Source organism: Cucurbita pepo, chromosome LG13 (genome assembly GCF_002806865.2).
Source record: "Cucurbita pepo subsp. pepo cultivar mu-cu-16 chromosome LG13, ASM280686v2, whole genome shotgun sequence".
In the NCBI taxonomy this organism is placed as follows: domain Eukaryota; kingdom Viridiplantae; phylum Streptophyta; class Magnoliopsida; order Cucurbitales; family Cucurbitaceae; genus Cucurbita; species Cucurbita pepo.
Window position 1 is genome coordinate 5,164,819 of NC_036650.1, and position 20,527 is coordinate 5,185,345.

At 33.0% G+C, this 20,527-nt stretch overlaps 2 protein-coding genes across 3 annotated transcripts; both read left to right on the top strand.

The window, feature by feature from the left end:
* The first annotated feature begins 39 nt into the window (after positions 1-39).
* Positions 40-9,752, top strand: LOC111808731 (acetyl-coenzyme A synthetase, chloroplastic/glyoxysomal-like). The gene is made up of 20 exons (XM_023694882.1): positions 40-163; positions 288-394; positions 505-582; positions 725-874; positions 2,619-2,774; positions 3,731-3,853; positions 5,228-5,396; positions 5,489-5,571; positions 6,399-6,500; positions 7,193-7,281; positions 7,438-7,528; positions 7,636-7,749; positions 7,821-7,897; positions 8,000-8,078; positions 8,164-8,232; positions 8,446-8,621; positions 8,710-8,766; positions 9,066-9,156; positions 9,241-9,339; positions 9,424-9,752. Exons 1-20 carry the CDS (start codon positions 40-42, stop codon positions 9,607-9,609), a joined length of 2,220 nt encoding a protein of 739 aa, XP_023550650.1. The 3' UTR covers positions 9,610-9,752.
* A 333-nt stretch (positions 9,753-10,085) lies between these two features.
* Positions 10,086-20,490, top strand: LOC111808536. 2 transcript variants are annotated; one of them, XM_023694595.1, is made up of 11 exons: positions 10,089-10,197; positions 10,279-10,482; positions 11,300-11,534; positions 12,064-12,150; positions 12,336-12,505; positions 13,096-13,235; positions 16,516-16,693; positions 16,828-17,422; positions 17,695-17,807; positions 19,696-19,939; positions 20,060-20,490. In XM_023694595.1, the coding sequence occupies exons 2-11, from the start codon at positions 10,280-10,282 to the stop codon at positions 20,288-20,290; spliced, it is 2,196 nt and encodes a 731-aa protein (XP_023550363.1). In that variant the 5' UTR covers positions 10,089-10,197; position 10,279; the 3' UTR covers positions 20,291-20,490. The 2 variants fall into 2 exon arrangements, with proteins under 2 accessions (XP_023550364.1, XP_023550363.1); XM_023694596.1 differs by lacking the exon at positions 12,064-12,150 and having other exon boundaries at positions 10,086-10,482.
* Positions 20,491-20,527: the final 37 nt, after the last annotated feature.

Below are 20,527 nucleotides of genomic sequence, written 5' to 3' on the forward strand. Positions count from 1 at the left end.
TATAAATTAAACCAGACCTTGGGATGATCTAAAAACAAAATGATTTCAAACGGTACAATATGGAGTTCTCGAACGTTGTCGTTTTACAAGAATGTTCCTCTTCTCAACAACATGAACTCAAATTTTCTTTTCGGAAATTCTCTGGCCAAGCCCTTTAAAGCTCGTTTGGTAATATTTTTCGTTTCGATCGTTAATGTAAAACACCTGAAGAGTGTACTTTTTTAATGGTCTGTTTATTTACAGCTCTACCCGTGGATTAGTCTTTTTTTTTTTTTTTTTTTTTTNAGTCCACAAACCTCGTTTGGAAATTGCATCGTGTGAATCGAAACGGGAAAATGAGTTGAATCATAATCAAGAAAAGACTGATATAGCCATCGATAATATCGACGTTGAGGTAAGCTCCTCTTTTAATTTTAGTGTAACGACCCGACTTTCTCGACTCGAACGGATAAAGATCGTGACTAAAAAATGGACTTAAATATTCCAAACGCCGTCGTTTTGCAGGAGTATCTGGGAGAAGATGAAATTGTCTTTCCATCTCAGGAATTTTGTCAACAAGCACATATTCCAACCACTCAAAAGGTCCTCTCTTAATTACAATTATTTTCTCTTTTATTATAATAATAATAATTATTATTATTATTATTATTATTATTTATTTTATTTATTTTTGGAAAATACTTAATATTATTAATTCTTTTTTATTTATTATTTTGGAATTAAGTATTTGGATATGTACAAAAAATCGATTGAAGAACCTTCAGAATTTTGGTCTGAAATTGCATCATCTGAGTTCTATTGGAAAAAGGAATGGAATCGCCATCAACCCTTCTCTCACAATCTTCATATTTCCCAAGGCAATATTAATATACAGGTAACCCTTTTATTTATTTAATAAATTTGAATTTGTTCGGCATCTTATTGAACTAAGAATAACAATAATACTGATCAATAAGAGTCGGGATTCAACATAATATTATCGAACACAATCTAAACATGTGATGTCCCATATTCGTTACGGAGGAGAACAAAACACCATTTATAAGGGTGTGGAAACCTTCCCCTAACAGACACGTTTTAAAGCTTTGAAGGGAAGCCCAAAAGAGAAAGTTAAGATGACAATATTTTGGGGTGTACATCGAACCCGACAACCCGGACCAACCCCAACCCGAATTATAGGGGTTGGGTTGGGTTGGGTTGGGTTAGGTTGTTTTTTTTCTGGACCCGGAGTGTCTCGATTCGATTTTCGGTTCATATGATAAAAAACTCGGATTAGACCCGAAATCGAGTAAACTTATAAATAACATTGAGAATTTGGTTATATCCTAAGGTCTGTCAGTAGCAATTTGGATTTTTTAAAGTATTCCATGCTCCGGTTCGATCCAAGCCAAATTCATTTTTTTATTATTTTATTTGTTTTTTTTATTACTTTATTGTTTTTAGTTTCATATTATTTTTTATTATTTTATTTGTTTTTTTATTACTTTATTATTTTTAGTTTCATATTATTTTTTAATCACATTCTGTAAATAAATTAACAAAAAAAATTACCTCAATATTTCATTTTGTTTTTAAACCTATGGTTCGTAAGGTAAATAATTTCATATTATTTTTACCCACATCTAAATAAATTAATAAAAAAATTAGGTCAATATTTCAAAATTACCTCAATATTTCATTTTGTTTTTAAATATATTGTTTGTAACGTAAATAAATTAACAAATATCTATTTATTCATTTTATATTATGTTTATAATAGGAATAAACACATTCTATAAATTTTATTTTAATTTAAAAATATGATTTATGATAGATTATTTAATATGATTTTGAAGTTATTTTTATTATATATATATAGTTTCTTTAAATTAATCCTTTATATTGATTTTTATTTTTATAATCTATTTATATTGTTTTTTAATTTTATAATCTATTCTTATTATTTTTTTTTTTTTAATTTAAAAAAACTTAAAACAAAGTTAGCAATCGGAGAATCCAACCCGAAAATATAGGGTTGGGTTGGGTTGGGTTGTGAAAAATTTTGGGTCGGGTTGGGTTACCAATTCGACCAACCCGAACTTTTGGGTTGGGTCAAAAAAATCTCCCAACCCGGACCATGTACACCCCTAACAATATTTGATAGTTGTGTGTTTGGGTCGTTACAAATGGTATCAAAGCCAGACATCGGACGATGTGTCAGCCTTCTCGCTGTTCCCCAAACTGGGGAGACACGAGGCGGTGTGCCAGTATGGACGCTGGCCCCAAAGAGGGGTGGATGTGGTGGGGGTCCCACATCGATTGGAGAAAAGAACAAGTGTCAGCGAGGACGCTGGGTCCTAAAAGGGGTGGATTGTGATGTCCCACGTTGGTTGGGGAGGAGAACAAAACACCCTTTATAAGGGTGGGTGTGGTGGAAACCTTCCCTTAGCAGACACGTTTTAAAACCTTGAGTCGTTACAGAACAATCTTTTAAGTTTTGATCGACTTTCGATATCACCGAAAACACATACTCGATAGCTGAAAAACACGAAATACGAACGAAATGTATATTTAAATCTCGATTTTTTTTTTTTTTTTTTTTTTTTTTTTTTTTTTTTTTTTTTTTTTTTTTTTNGCAGTGGTTCAAGGGTGGGATTACAAATATTTGCTATAATTGCATAGATAGAAACGTTGAAGATGGATTGGGAGACAAAATTGCAATGTATTGGGAAGGAAATGAGCCTGCTTTTGATGCTTCTTTAACCTACACCCACCTCCTTCACCAAGTTTCCCAAGTAATTATTTATTTATTTATTTATTATTATTATCATTTTTTTTCTTATATTTTAATAAAACAAATTAAAGGCACTTTGAGAAAAAAAATAGTTAAATAACGTATCTTTTTTAAAAATAATTTTTTATTTTAATAAATTCCAAATGATAAACTTAACGAAATTTTTATTTTAATAAATTGCAAGTGATTTTAAATCTTTAAAAACATTTTTTATTTTAACAAATTTTAATAAATAAAAAAGGGTTTAATTTAAATTTTATTTTTATTTAGAGATGTTTTTAAAATTCAAGCTAAAATTTGAAAATTATATACAAATAATATTTTTAGTAATTTTATTTTTAAAATTTACCTAAAATTTTCAAATATTTATTTATGAAAAAAAGCAAAAAATATTTTTAATAAATTCCAAGTGATAAATTTAATAAATTATTTATTTATTATTATTATTTTCATTTTTTTTTTCTTATCTTTTTGTTATTTTAATAAGACAAATTAAAGGCACTTTGAGGAAAAAAATAGTTAAATAACTTTTCTTTTTTTAAAATAATTTTTTATTTTAATAAATTTTTAATAAATTCCAAGTGATAAATTTAATAAATTTATTTATTTTAATAAATTCCAAGTGATTTTAGATCCTTAAAAACATTTTTTTATTTTAATAAATTTTAATAAATAAAAAGGGCTTAATTTAAATTTTATTTTTATTTAGAGATGTTTTTAAAATTCAAGCTAAATTTTGAAAATTATATACAAATAATATTTTTAGTAATTTTATTTTTAAAATTTACCTAAAATTTTCAAATATTTATTTATGAAAAAAAAACATTATTTTTAAGTAAAAAACAAACAATTTTTTTTATTATTAGAATATTATTTGTAGGCCACTTACTATACTAACTAAAGAGATGCTTCAACCTTATAAATAAGACAACTAGAGTNATTTAAAATCGTAATTAGGTTGCTAATTTTTTGAAAGACATTGGAGTAAAAAAGGGAGACACTGTCCTGATTTACTTGCCAATGATTATGGAACTTCCCATTGCAATGCTAGCTTGTGCTCGCATAGGCGCGGTCCACTCGGTACATACACTATCTCTTTCACGTCTTTCACGTTCCTAAATTTTAGTATTTAACATTTTAGTTTCGGTAATTTTTAATTTATAACAATTTAATACATACCATAAAGAATTTATCAAAATTAAAAGCTGTTTTAAAAAAAATATGTGACGGGCTCACTCAATAGAAGTGTAGGATATTAGTAAGTGATAAGGCAACCCTAATTCTCATCCCAACGATCCAAGCTTTTCTTGAAGCCAGAACCTTGAATCAAAGTAATTAACACCTCCTTATACAAAATTTGGATCAACGAAGACATAAGATTAGAATTAGATTACCTCTCAAATCTAGAAGCAAGATTTGGAAACCTTGTTCTAAATTGAGTCACTCCACAATCGAACTTGATCAAGCCTTGATTGAAGGGCTCGAAGAATGGTTTGAAACAAATGACAAGATTGATGCTCGGATTTCTAACAAAAACGTCTCAATTTGAGATCTGAATTACATTGATCTATGAATATGATTTTTACACATATTGTGGGTATTTATAGTTTCTCGAAACATGTTTGTGGCAGAGATTTAATCTCGATCCCCTCTAATCTCCACAAAAACGAAGTCAAATTGACCATTTGACCCTTACATAATTTATCAAATGAAAAATAGTACATTCCAACCAATGTTGATGTCTGCTAAGACATACTTCAAATCAATTAGGCTTTTCTCACATAGGCTTATCCCTGTTGTTGACATTTTTTTAAATATTTTTGTCCATTTGGAACAATTGATTCGAGAACATAATAATAGATTTAATGTCTTTAAACCGAAATATTTAGGATCCCTTGAGACTAGCAGCAAACTGGGTGGGGAATCTCCGTTTAAACGAGGAATTAGAGAATGAACCGTAAGAGATTTCTCTCTGTTAGCTAAATGGAGACAGAGACATTATAAAAATTTGAAAAAAAATCCCTAGTAGGGAACTTGATTCCCGTAAATTCTCCATGGAAATTCCCGCCCTGATTCTCACGAAAATAAATGGAAAATTTCGTGGGGGACAATGATTGGAATAGGAAGCAGAGACAAGAACGACAAAGGTTTCACCGTCCTGTCCCTCTATCGATACTTGACTCAACTCCGTTCTTTCTCTAACTCAGCTAACTGCTCATTCCTAATCAAATCAAGTTCATAGTCAAAGAATCCCTAAAGAAGCACTCGGTAGAAACGGTTTACACAATTTCATTACCTAAACTTTACTCAAACCAACTAACCGTACATTTACGACCATTCATTTCATGTCATTCTCTCGTTCAAGTTTGATTATACATATATATAAATTTATAATATATGGTTGGAAAACCATATGGATATTAATTAATGATATTATTTGGTGTATAATATAAGGTTGTATTTGCTGGATTTTCCTGTGAATCACTTGCTCAAAGAATAAATGATTGCAAACCCAAAGCTTTGATCACTTGTAATGCTGCAAAAAGAGGTTCCAAAATCATCCATCTTAAGGACATTGTCGATGCTGCCCTCATCCAATCAGCTAAAGATGGCCATTCTATTGGTATTCTGAATTAATTATTTTATTATTATTATTTTTTTTTTTATTAACTCATTAAACTTTTTAAATAATATTTTTTAAATTTTGTTGAACAGATTCGTGTTTGGTTTATGAAAACAAATCAGCTTTGGATAAAGAAAGCACTCCCTGGAAAGAAGGAAGAGACTTATGGTGGCAGGTTTTATTTATTTATTTATTTATTTCCTTTTTTCTTTTATTATAAATAGAAATATATTTTAAAATTGGAATTTATTTCATAGTTAATTCACTAATTATTTTTTAATTTCTATTATTATTATTATTATTATTATTATTATTTTAGGGTTTAGGGTTTAGGGTTTTTTCCCCTTAAAAACAAAAAAAAAATCCCCTTAAATTTTTAATTTAAAAAAAAAACTAATTTTGAGTTAATTCACTAATTTTTAATTTTATTATTATAATTTATTTCATAGTTAATTCACTAATTATTTTTTAATTGCTATTATTATTATTATTATTATGATTATTATTATTATTATGTTAGGGTTTAGCGTTTGTATTTTTTTTTTCCTTAAAAAAAACCCCTTAAATTTTTAATTAAAAAAACTTAATTTTGAGTTAATTCACTATTTTTAATTTTTAATTTTATTATTATAATTTATTTCATAGTTAATTCACTAATTATTTTTTAATTTCTATTATTATTATTATTATTATTATTATTATTTTAGGGTTTAGGGTTTGTATATTTTTTTCCCCTTAAAAAAACCCCTTCAATTTTTAATTAAAAAAAAACTTAATTTTGAGTTAATTCACTAATTTTTAATTTTTAATTTTATTATTTATAATTTATTTCATAGTTAATTCACTAATTATTTTTTTAATTGTTATTATTATTATTATTATTATGTTAGGGTTTAGGGTTTTTTTTTTTTCTTAAAAAAAATTCCCTTAAATTTTTAATTTTAAAAAAAACTTAATTTTAAATTAATTCACTCATTTTTAATTTTATTATTATTATTTTAGGATGTGATTCCTAAATATTCAAAGAGTTGTGACGTGGAATGGGTTGATGCTGAGGATCCACTATTTTTGCTTTACACAAGTGGGAGTGTTGGAAAGCCTAAGGTATTTAATTTTTCTTACCCTTTTTAAAATTTATTATTATCTAAATTTTAATATATGAGGAGGAAAATGCATATTTTTAGGGTTATACTCGAGTTGAGTTAGATCGGAGAAATCTTTTGAACGGACTCAAAATTTTGGGTTGGTTGAGTTAGTGACTCGAATAACCTGAATAAAATTCACAACTCAACTCAACCCAACCCAATCTGAGTTGAGTTCAAAAAAAAATTTGGATCAACCCGAATTTCAAGTGGGTGGGTTGATGATCCGACAACTCAAATAAAGTTCACAACTCAACCCAACTCTCTATTTTCTGATTATCAAGTTGTTTTTTTTTCAATTATTTAAAAAAAAATCTGACTTATCTACCGTACATGTTATAGTAATAACTAAAATCTCATAAAACTTAAATATCAAATATTCACGAGTTACAACACATCACTAACATTGGTTACATCTGTCAAAATTCTTAATCTTCTTCGTACTAATTTTAAAAGTATGATCGAGTTGGATTGGGTTGGGTTTTAACTTTATTTTTAGATTGGTCGGGTTGACCCGATAAGACAAATGTCAACCTACAAACAAATCAAAAAAATTTATTTGATAGTTTGGATCAGTCGGGTTCTTGGATCATATGAACACTCCTAATATTTTAACCATTTTTTTTTAATTATTTAATTTTATATATGGATTAGGGAGTCGTTCATACAACAGGTGGATACATGGTGTACGTTGGTACTACTTTCAAATATGTTTTCGACTATAAACCTTCTGATATTTACTGGTGAGTATGATCGTATACCTAAGTTTAAATTTTATATTTTACTCATTTAAAATATTTTATTTTAGTCTATCGAATTTAAATACGATGTATAATCATGAAATAATATATAATTAAATTAAATAGTTTTTTTTTAATGACTAAAATAAATTTTTTAAGGTCCACGGCTGACTGTGGTTGGGCTGCGGGGCACGGCTATGTGACGTACGGACCATTGCTTAATGGAGCCACTGTCGTTATTTATGAAGGGGTAATTACGTAATTAAAAATGTCTTCAAAATTATATTTTAAATTTTTATTTAATTTTTAAATAAAAATTTAGGGACTAAAAAAATTATATTTATTTAATGCGTGTAGGTTCCAAATTATCCAAATTCAGGGAGGTGTTGGGAAATAGTGGATAAATATAAGGTCTCCATTTTCTTCACTGCTCCCACTTTGCTGCGTTCTCTCATGCGTGATGGGGACAAGGTAATTTCCTTTATTTATTTATTTTTTTTAAAAGGGTAGTATTGTAATTTCTAAGATCGGCACAAATGCAGTATGTTAAGCGTTACTCTCGAAAATCTCTACGGGTACTTGGAAGTGCAGGCGAGCCGATTAATCCAGCTGCATGGAGGTACTTAAATTTATTTATTTTTAATATAATAATTACGGGGACGGAGATTGAAAGGTAATACATGTCAATTACTGTTATGTTATAATATATTTGTATGTATAGGTGGTTTTACGAGGTGGTGGGTGACTCACGGTGTCCTATTTCGGACACGTGGTGGCAAACTGAGACGGGTGCCGCTATGGTAATTATTTTATTTATTTATTTTTGAGTTAATTGCATATTTAATTATTAATTAATTAAAAATCATATATGGTTTATGGACGTAGATTACTCCAATTCCAGGGGCATGGCCACTGAAGCCTGGTTCTGCTACTTTCCCATTTTTTGGAGTTCAGGTTCTCACCTAAAACGACACCGTTTATCATTTCCATTTTTTAAAAAAGAAAAGTTGCAAATTAATAATTTTTAATTTTTTTTTATTATTTTATAATAAAAAGAAAGGGAATTACCTAATGACGTAATATATTTATGATATACCGATGATATACATTGATATCTTAGACGAAATCTAACTCGAGCCGAACCAACCTACTTACACGTCGATGCAGGCTGTGATCGTGGATGAAGAAGGGAATGAAATAGAAGGAGAAGGCGAAGGGTATTTATGTATAAAAGGGTCATGGCCAGGGGCATTAAGGACACTTTACCGAGATCATGATAGATATGAAGCCACATATTTCAAGCCATTTCCTGGATATTATTTCACTGGTGATGGTTGTACAAGGTTATTTTTACATAAATACCCTTTTGTCTTTTTTTTTTTTTTTTTTTTTTTTTTTTTTTTTTTTTTTTTNATTGTGTGCGACATTTAGAGATAAAGACGGATATTTTTGGATTACTGGAAGAGTCGATGATGTTCTCAACGTTAGGTACGTATATTCCATTTCTTAGATCGGAGAATATTATATTTTATATTCTCTCGTTAAAAAAAATATTTTTTTTTATAAATATAATATTAACGGTAAGCGTATCTTTTAATTTCTTAAAGAATTTAAAAGTTATTAATGAAAGTTTACGAGTATTTTTTAAACATTATTGAATGTTTTGACGATTTTCATCTGAGTTTTTTTAAAACTTTTTAAAAAGTTTAACGATATTTTTTTAGGCAAAATATAAAATTTAAGGAGCTTAAACACAAACTTTGTTTTAATAACTTTACATTATGCAGTGGACATCGAATCGGGACAGCAGAAGTGGAATCCGCATTAGTTTCACACCCTCATTGTGCAGAAGCAGCAGTGATCGGCATCGATCACGAGGTCAGAGACAACTATAGTTAGTTCTCTACTTCGTTTTCGACTATCAAATCAAAATTTAAAGACTAAAGTTAATAATTTGTTTAGGTTAAAGGCCAGAGCATTTGGGCATTTGTTACGCTCGTAGAGGGAGTTCCTCAAAGTGAAGAGCTCCGAGAAAGCCTAATACAAACTATTCGAACACAGGTTTGTTTGTGATCGTTTTCATAAATACGAACTTTTTAAAAACGATCGTAAAATGAACGAAAAATTTTATTGTCGCACTTCTAGATCGGAGCATTTGCAGCACCTGATAAGATCTATTGGGCAAATGAGCTCCCAAAAACAAGGAGCGGAAAGATAATGAGAAGAGTTCTGAGAAAGATTGCCTCCAAGCAATTGGATGAGATTGGAGATACCTCAACGCTTGTAGACCCTGCTGTCTTATATCAACTTATTGCACTCGTCCATTCTTGAGTGACCCGTCAATAAAAATGGCTTTGAAGAAAGCTCAATCCGATTTAAACGTTCACAAAATTTGAAAGAAATGTATACGTCCGATCTGACCTAAGGGTTACAACTTAAATGAAGAGTACGACTACTCTGATGGCTTGTATAGGGATGTCGATAGCATTTGACTAGAGTATTTAAAAGTAGTCAATAAGTACTATTTTATGTACGCGTATGCGTGTGTTGTTGGAAGAAAGTCCACATCGGCTAATTTAGGGAATGATCATGGGTTTATAATCGAGGAATACTCTCTCCATTGGTGTGAGACCTTTCTGAGAAGTCCAAAGCAAAACTACAACATATCGTTGTTGATGACTATAACAGTCCAAGTCCATCGCTAGCTAGCAGATATTTTGGGTTTTCTCCTTACGGGTTTCACTCTTACAAGGAATGTTTGGTTCGTCCAACCCGCTAACTTACCCAAAATTCAAAATTCAAAACCCTAAGATGAAATTTGGAGTTATTCTTTTCTTTGATTCTACGTCGAGAATTAGGGCACAGGATTGGAGGAGGAAGAACGTGAGGCTGAACGGAGGAACGTAGACTACGAACAGGGTACGAATCATCTCTCTCGATCAATCCGTTTCTTGAATTTGTGATTGCTCGTTCAATAGGTTCGAATTAATATATTGGAAGAATGACTGGCGTCCAAGAGATAATGCCGAAGAAAGCGAAGGCTACAATGATCGAGACCTTGATGAAGAACCAACCAAACACTTTCAGATCCATCTTTCAGCGCAAGAAATCGAAGAATGATGAAGATTCATCCCCTACCGATTCTCCTAAATCCATCCCTCAACTCTCTCCCTTCGCAAATTCTGTTGTCGCTCGTTGCTCCAAGTATTTCTCCTCATTTTTTCCAGTTGTCTTCATTTTTGTATTCGTCACTTCTTCTGTTTGCTGTTATCGTGTGTATTTTTGCTCGAATTCGCATGAATTGTAGTGTTGACGCAAAAGGCTTTGTCTTACTATATCTACGGGTATTTTTTACTTCAAACTTTGGTTAGGTTACGACCTGCTACCTGATACTGTGACTGTTAGTGATGTGCGACGATAAAATGGTGTCATGCTGGTGAAATTGTTAAGTAAAATTGTTCAAATGTGTGATTTAATGAACGATTCTTTAGTACTGTGGAAGAACTTGTGTGTTCACAATCAATCACTTCACTCATGCTCCATGGACAATAATGCGAGTATAGTGCAATGCCCGTCAATCTAAATTAAGCATATCTATCAAACTAATCACCTCCTATTATTCTTTCCTGACTTATTAAACCAAAATAGTGTGTTCATTTTTCCCTTTCTAAAAATCTTGTTCATTTATTGTTGCATTATTGCATTATTGCACGAAATCTAGTTTCGTTTCCATTTGAAATTTGTATTGCAGTTGGTTAACATGCTTTGTTTTAGAGCAACAAAAAAGAGTTTATCTTTCCTTCATAAATAGGCTATAATTTTGTAAAGAATTTACTTTACAAATTTTTACCCAGAGGATTTCACTACTTTAAGTGCCTTTAAGGATATGTTCATATGTCATATTGAAGGCATAGTTTGGATTTGGCATTTATAGTGCAATCCATTGAACTGGACATTTGCTTCAGCTTTTATAACATTGTCATTTCATGCATCTAAAGGCTAAGGCATTTCTATAATGCAGGATTCTTCAAATTTCCACTGAAGAAATGCAACAACTTTTTGATTCAGAGTTACCTGGAGTTAATAAGGAACCCGAAACTTATTCTAGAAGTTTGTTGGAATTTTGCTCATACCAAACATTGTATTCAATGAGTAAACGTCCAGATTATTTAAGCAACAAGGATTTCCGTCGCTTGGCATATGACATCATGCTTGCTTGGGAGTGCCCTGGTAGTGAAAGCGAACCACTACCGCAAGTGAGACAGTCTACCATTATACTCCGTTGATATTTAGTAAGATAGAGTCAGATTATCACTTAAATGCATCTTTCTTTTTTCTTGTGGGGATGGGGATGGATTGTGTAGGGGTGGAATTTGGATAATTTAGTTCCCATTTGATAACCATTTTGTTTTAGTTTTATGTTTTTGAAAATTAAGCTTTTTTCATCACAAATTTTTTTGATAAGCATTTCACCTTCCTTAAAAACACATTTAAATTTAAGTTAAATTTAAAAAAACAAAATCGAATTTTTAAACACTATGTTTTCTAGTTTTCAAAATTTGGCTTGGTTTTTTAAAACGTTTTCAAAATATAGGTAATAGAGCAGGAAAACTATTGGTAAAAGTAGTGTTTATAAGCTTAACTTGTAAAAATGGAAAACTAAAAATTAAATAGTTATCAAACATGGTCTTAACTTTTAGTTTTTTATTGTTCATTTACAAAAATAGTAGAAAAAGAGGGAGAGAAGGAATTGATTGTGTTTCTAAATCCTCTTTCCAACTGTAGGAAACTGCTTCTTGCAGTAATGAGGAAGTAGAGGATAAGGAAGAGTGGTCACTATTTTATTCGAATTCTACAAACATGGCTGTTCAGGTTAATAATTTTCTGGTTTTCTTATCTGCAACTTGATAGGCACATTATGTTATCTTATGTCTAGGATGGGTACCTTTGAACCATTTTTCTTTTATCTTTTTATTTTTTCTTTTTTTTCTTTTTTGCTAGCATTGACTAAGCTTCTGAGGTACTAGTTTTTAAAACTTTTATATCATGGTGATCAGTTTGATGACAAGAAAACTGTTGGACCAGAAGCTTTTGCACGGATAGCTCCTGCTTGCACTGCTCTTGCAGATATCATAACTGTTCACAATCTTTTTGATTCACTTACGAGTTCTTCAGGTCGTCGACTCCATTATCTTGTCTTCGACAAATATATAAGAAGTCTTGACAAGTAAGAATTTGCTTCGTTAGCAATGACAATTGTGTGATCTTTATTAATGTGTTTGAAATTGTTTCTTCAAATTTTATATGTTTAATTATGTAAGCTGTTAAATGTGTGTTTTTACATTTTTTTGTTCTTCTCAAAACAGAAAACGAAATGGTTATCAAACAACACCTTAATTTTTAGGATCTTGTATTTGGAAGCTTGTTCTTCCCATACTAGTCTTTTGTTTTTTAGTGAAGGTGGATTTTGGTTTAGTTTTGGATTCAAAGTGTTTGGTTCAATAAAGTATTGTTTGATTTGCTTTAGTTCATAAGTTCATGCTTCTGCAGCGTTGTTCGAATGATTATCTCTTAATGTACAGGCTATTTGATTCAAGCTTGTGTGAAGTTTTTGATAATTTCACCTTGTAACAGAAACATGTTGCAACTACTGCACTATGTTTAATTTTTTTAAGCAGTCAATTTCAAATGGTTAATGAAGAAGTCTAACGATGGGACCTATCTGTTTCTGGATCGTGAACTTTTCTGTTCCAGAATAGATTAGTTTGTGGACTAGCGTACTGTTAGAGAAAATTTATTACGATGTATGTTTTGCAGGATTATTAAGGCAACTAAAAATGCATTGCACCCATCAACTGGAAATCTTCTTCTTTCTGAAGGAGAAATTGTCCTTGAAGTTGATGGTACAGTACCCACTCAACCAGTTCTTCAGCATATTGGCATTTCTGCATGGCCTGGTGAGCATTGTTCCTACAAATGTAATCCAAGATTGATAGATTGAATTACCTCAGTTTAGATATTGAAGATTGAAATTTACGATCCAAGTTTCCTTCTCTCGATTGTAGTTTTTCAACCATTAAAAGGTTCCTTCCTTTTCTGCTAAAATATAAATGACGCAAGTTCCATAAGTTATATATGTTTATTGACTAGGAAGGGGGAATACTTTTCTCGTTGGAGATTTTATCTCATGTAGGTTGCATATTATGAGCTTCTTTTATGGATTATGAATTTTAGAAGTTTTAGTGTAGAAAGTGTGTTCTTTGTTATTTGATTAGTAAACGACTCAAGGGTTGGTGCTTTGAAATTGGAGGAGAAATGATGTTGTTTGGTTAACTCCTTTTCAGTCTTTTGTGTTTTTTATTCCTTTTACAGTGGGTTACCTTTGTTTACCGTAGGATTAGTTGTTTTGGCCTTGTCTTTGATCAGCCCATGCAAAGGCTACTCTTTATGCATATGGGAACCTTTGTTGTTTATGGATTCATTCAGCTAATAAAGACATCCAGCTTTTCGGTTACGTCGTATTTGGTATAAGAGCTCCAAGATCCTTGGACTTGGGGCTGCCAAGAAGTCAATTGCTCCATCGGGTGGAGACAACACCAGTGGTAGCGACAACAAAGTGGCCCTTTCCACCACCCTCTCCCCAACCTCCATGGCCGGTTGCTTGCCGACAGCTGAAGAACAATGTGATAATCTACAGAAAGTTGTTGGTGAGATACATCAAATGATGGTTACCATGACTCAACATACAATTCACGTTTAATCAAAATCAGGCGAGAAATAGGGACTGCAGAGAATGTCCTAGGCATTTGGAAAGAGCTAACAATGCTCTTGGAGTTCAAGAAGAGAGCTTCCGGCATTCCCCAAACGACCACCTCCAAGAAATGTCCAAGATTTGGTTCAAGAATGGCCTTTAAATGTGCAAGAACAACAGAGAGAAGAGGTAAAACCGAGGAGGCTCAACTGTGTGTTGGATTCATCAAGAAAACACAAGCAATATAGGTGAAGAAAGGAGAAATGGTCGCGAATACAAAATGAAACTCTTCCTGCCCTCAACGGTAAAATGGATATCAAAACTTTTTTGAAAGTTTATTTTTCTTTTAATTATGCTAATATGCCGGGAAGGAAGAAAGTGCAACTTATTGAGCTCAAATTGAGGAGAGGATCTTCAGCCTGGTGGGAGTGATTAGAAATCAACCAACGTCGATGTGGTAAGAGACCTATCAAGACCTAGAAAAGAACGAAGAAATTAACGTGAGATCTATTTCTGCCCACCAAATACGAGCAAATCTGTACAATCAGTATCAGAATTGTAGGCAGGGTACTCGGACAGCGATAGAATATGTTGAGAATTTCCATAAACTTGGGGCTAAAACAAATTTGGCAGAAAACGTACATCATTTGATAGCAAGATTTGTGGGAGGATTGCAATCTGATATTAAAGAAAAGGTTGAACTTCAACCTTTGGGATTTCTCACTGACACCATCACTTTGGTCACAGCAATCGAAGAGATGATTGATAGCTGTTTCAAGATATTATATTCGAGGCGAAAGCAAGTATAGAAGAGGTTTATCATCCAAAACAAGGAATTATCCTTTTCAAAATCAAGAAAGCAATACAAAACCAAATGAAAATCAGTTGGCAGGCAAAGAATCCAATCCACCTTAAACATCTATAAATAGGTCAACTAATCCTTATAACCAACCAACTCTGGGAAAGTGTTTTCGCTGCGGTTTGGAGGGCCATTTATTGAATGAATGTCCTAAGTATCAAACACTGGCCGTCATGGATGAAGAGGAAGCTCAAGATTTCATAGACAGTGGGGATTTGGATGAAAATACTTCCTATGTTGAACCAGACGAGGGAGACCAGTTATCCTGTGTTCTCCAAAAATATCTCCTCACACCTAAATCACCCTCAGCGGCACTCATTGTTCAGGACAAGTTGCATGGTTAATGGAAAGATTTGCAGTGTCATAATCGATGGTGGAAGCCGTGGAAATATAGTTTCCTGAAAATTGGTCACTGCATTAAATCTCCCAACTAAACCTTGCCCATATCCATATCAGGTGAGTTGGATAAAGAAAGGGGGAGAAGCTCAAGTGCCATACCTTTGTCTCTAGGAAATAGCTACAAAAACCAGTGGTTTGTGATGTATTAGACATGGATGCTTGCAATACCCTTCCTGATCCCTACCATATCCTACAGCGTTACGGTGCCAATGCTTACAAGCTGGAACTTCCACCTTTGCTACACATCAATTCCATTTTTAATGTTGCTGATCTCCATCCTTATCATGCTCCAGATTCATTTCAGCTCACATCTTAACTCTAGGATGAGTTTTTCTTGGTTGGGTGGAATATTGAAGTAGTTTGGTTAGCTCATTTTCAGTCTTTAGTGTTTTTATTCTTTTTACAGCGGTAACCTTTGCTTGCCGTAGGATTAGTTGTTTGGGCCTTGTCTTCGATCAGCATGTGTAATCCACCCTTTATAAATATGGTAACATTTGTTGTTTACAGATTCATTCGGCTAAAATAGGCATTTCCAGTTTTTTGGTTGCATCAAGAAAAGTGATAAGTCTTTTACATGTATATATATAGATATCTAAGATTGCAATGGAATCAAGTGCAGTGGTTAGAGCAATCATTGTTTGATCTTCTCTATTCTATACTAAACTTTAGTTGCAAAAAAAAGTGAACGAGTTTGTTTTGAAAGTGGAAATTGACATTTGTCTAATGTATCTTTCATTTTCTAAGATGAAGGCTTGGTTAAAATAATTGAAAATAATAATATAAAAAAACCACTTTGTCTCATTCTGGTTCTCGTTGGAATAAAGAAGAGAGGTTGGTTTGTCTTTTAAGATGGTTAGAGGGTTCCACTAGAATCTTGAAGGTGAATCGCCCAAATGGCGGTAGAAGACAAGGCTTTAAAAGTTTCAAAAGATGTAGGAAGACCAAGGGTTACAACAAAGCTCTTAAACTGGACCAAAAACTTTGAATGCCCCATAACTCACACTAGAACTACTCCTAAATCTATTTGAAGTTGGGCCAAAACCACCAATTGTAATTCCATTGACATAGTGAAATCCACCTGGGGGAATATCCGTCCTTTTGCAGTAGGAATCTGAAAGGATAAACTTAGAGAGGTTGTGTGATGTAGTATTCACTTGATTATTCTGAGGTGAAGATATTCATTAATTGTTTTTCCTTCACGTCTGATCTGGTTTATCTTTTCATGCAGGGAGGTTGACATTGACCAGTCATGCCTTGTACTTTGAGTCATTGGGTGTTGGTTTATATGACAAAGCTGTTAGATATGATCTGGAAGCAGATACAAAGCAGAGAATAAAACCTGAACTTACAGGACCTTTGGGTGCTCGTCTCTTTGATAAAGCTGTTATGTACAAGTCAACATCTGTGTATGTTATTTCTTGAATGATATTAAGTAGTTTTATAAATTTTAGTCCCTAGATTCTAATATTTGTTTCCTCTTCCTGTGAGGGTACGTTTAATAATTTATTTTGTGGTTAAACTCTTTAGTGATCCTTTACAGGACAGAACCTGTTTATTTAGAGTTTCCTGAATTCAAAGGCAGTTCTCGGCGGGATTATTGGCTGGATATCTGTCTTGAGATCCTGCGAGCACATAAGTTTATCAGGAAAAACAATCTTAATGAAACTCAGAAATCCGAAGTCCTTGCAAGGGCAGTTTTTGGCATTTTCAGAATTCGCGCAATTAGAGAAGCTTTTCATGTTTTTTCATCACATTACAGAACTGTACTCACTTTTAATCTGGCAGAAAGCCTTCCTGGGGGAGATTCAATTTTAGAAACTCTCTTGAGTCGATTGCTGATGATAAATATAGATGGTATTCAGCGTGATGCTTCTGGGAGCCCACCTGCAAAGCAGCAACGACAATCGTTTCCAATTTTTCTTCTGGCACTAAGTCAACTTGGATTCACCTTACAGAAAGAGATAGCTTATGAAGGCGACGCAGTTTTAGTTGGAGATATTTGGGCGGGTGAGACAAATCCCTTGGAAATTGTTGTGAGACAATCAATATCAGATTCAGGCAGGGCTGAGGCTGCACAAGCTACTGTTGACCAAGTGAAAGTGGAGGGTATTGATACAAATCTTGCAGTAATGAAGGTAAACGATTGAGTTTCTTGAGAAAATAAACTTGGACATTCAATCAATGTTAGTACTGATTTAACTTGGTAAAACTTAGTACTGGTTTAACTCATGGATTTGTATATCTTCCTGATCAACAATTGCTATCATCAATCGCATGTTTCAGTATCTTTTCTTGTATCTTTTTACTAGGTGGTAAGTTTTTGCATGCTCGGACATTCAATCAAAAATATTGGATTTTTTTAGAGATTAAGTATTTTGGTGCTGAGTCTTTCTTCATGTCTGTCCAGGAACTGTTGTTTCCATTTCTCGAATTGGTTAGACATATTCAGATTTTGGCCTCATGGGAAGACACTAAGAAATCAACAGCTTTTCTACTGTTGTTCTGCTATGCTATTATAAGGTAAGTAGCTACTCATTATCTGGAACTTTGCATGTTTGGGTCAAAATTGAGCATTTGATTCCTGCTGGGCTCTATTGATATACAAAAACAGTGTTCCAAAACAAGCATATACAAGCTTTAATATGCTGATCTGACAGTCTTTACTTTTACCTATTAGTTTGAAGGCTGTGTTTGGATTAAGTTCACAATCTGTCGAGACATTTTACATGGATATAATTTACTTTTTCAACACTTTTGAGCATGAGCGATAATGGAAGTATGAATTAATACGACTAATATTTTTTTGGGCACATAATCATAAATCTTCATGTATTTTAGTGGTAAAATTTGTTAGTGATGAGCTTGAGGAGTAATAGAAGGGTCTTTCATGTCATTTTGTATCCGCTTAGGCCCATCAATTCTAGCTAAGTGAACCCCATGGTTATACTCCTAAACAAACCAGGGAGAGAATCAAAGGAGAAAAGTGAGACTTTTTTTTTTACCTTTTTTACATGAGGAATTTTGTGTAAATAAATGAAATGACAAAAATACAAAAGGATGCCAAAGGTGTTAAAGAAAGGCTCTCCAATTTGTGATAGAGGTCAGAGGCTCTCCAAGTGAAGAAACCCGAACTTCTGTATTCTTTGTCCGAAAAGTTTGGAGGCGGCTGATGATATTCCTTTCTTGTACCTTCATGATCAGTCTATGGTTAAAGCTTCTGGATACTTTCCAAGTTGTCTAATTGTTAGGTTCCTCCAATTACTCCTAGAAAGCCCAGAAAGTGAAACATGTATCCTTTACACTTGCTCGAATTCCTCAACCCTTTGATGAACCCTAGTCATGCAGATCCTAGAGACCTAAGACCCCTCCCTTCATCTTTGTGAACTGACTGACAAACTGGATCAATATGGCACCAAATTGTTGAATTTCACTTCAGTTTTATCCTGTAGAGAGGAGGAGAAGAAAGTCCTCCAGGCTGTGAATTAATGCCTGTGGTCTCCTTTGGCACATCTGGTTGGAGCACAGCAACAAGATCTTCAATTCTAAAGAACGTCTCCCCTCTAATCTCTGGGTTCCTTCATTTATATAATTTTATGAAAGCCACACAGAGACATTATAAAAATAAAAAAGGGCATACAAGGCCCAAAAGAAGGAGACAAACAAAACTAACGGTACAAAAAAGGCTCCAAGGATAATACATAACTAAATGTATTTTAAAAAGTCGTTTGAACTAACACTGAAAGAGGCATGAAACTTGGTCAGAGGCCACACCTCCTTCTCAATCTCAATTCCTCTAAGAATCCCATTGTTTCTCTCAAACTAAAAACTCCTACAAAATAACAAAGAAGCTAGAGCATCATAGGAACTGACCGTTATCATGTAAAAGAGGGTGAAGGCGAATCTATTTCCTCGTGGAACTACATTCTATTTCAAGCCAAGTAAACACCATAGATCTTTTCTTTTAAAAAAAATCCAACCCTGAAGAAACTAACTGGCAACTGATTGATGATCGAGGTTTACTGTTTGCATCCTTGAATAGAATGAAATTTTGGATTCTATTTTACTCTCCACTTCTTGTTGGTGTATTTAGTATAGTTCTTTTGTAACTCTTATCTACTCTACACGCTAATATGGGAACTTTTATGCAATTTTTGTGTCCTCTTTTCATTTGTCAATGAATGGTGTGGGTTAGTAGTAAGTTGGGGTCATTTGGTGAGTCCATTAGACGAATCGCACGCTGCATTTCCAACATGACTGTAATTGTTCACAAGTTGTTGCTACATCTCTTCCATCAATGCTTCAACCAACTGCAAGTGTCTGGTTTATCTTTGAAGAAGCTTCGTCTTCATGTCTGCTAAATTTTTCATATTAGCAGGAGATAACGTGATTTTTGATGTGTGGAATGCAGGAATTGGACAAGGTTTATTGTGCCTTGCATTCTAGTATTTCTTGCGGTTCTTATGCTTTGTCGCAGGCAGTTTGGCAAAAGCAAGCCACTAGAACCTTTCAGGATCACATCACCCCCCAATCGAAATGCTGTAGAACAGCTGCTGACCTTGCAAGAAGTCATCACTCAAGTTGAAGCTTTGATTCAAGATGGGAATATTTTTCTCCTAAAAATAAGAGCCCTCTTATTTGCCGTACTTCCGCAGGTATATGTATACTATAAATATAACATTCAGTCAGTTATATAAACTTGTTATGCCGTCCAATTCCTTTTGAACAATTACGATCCCATGTCGGTATCCCTATAATGTGCATCTTCCTTGCAGGCGACAGACATGGTTGCGCTACTGCTCGTTTTTGCAGCTTTAGTTTTTGCATTTCTTCCATTTAAGTACATAGTTATGTTAGCATTAGTCGAGGCGTATACGAGGGAAATGCCATACAGGAAGGAAACCAGTAACAAATGGATTAGGCGAGCAAGAGAATGGTGGATTAGAATACCAGCAGCTCCTGTTCAGCTTGTTAAACATGATGATAACAAGAAAAAGAAATCATAAAATCAGTTGATGGCTCTAGATTCTGTATATCGTCTCTCACATTTAAGGTACATTTGTGTGTGTATGTGTATATATATTCACATTAACGTCTAGAGAAATCTACATTTCCTTATATTTTCAGTGGTAAAGTATCTCTCATGCACAAGGGGGAACTAGGTAAGCTGGATGAGAATTTATACAATGACTAACTTTGAACTCAATTCGCCAAATTGAATTTTACTTTTTATTTTTATTGCT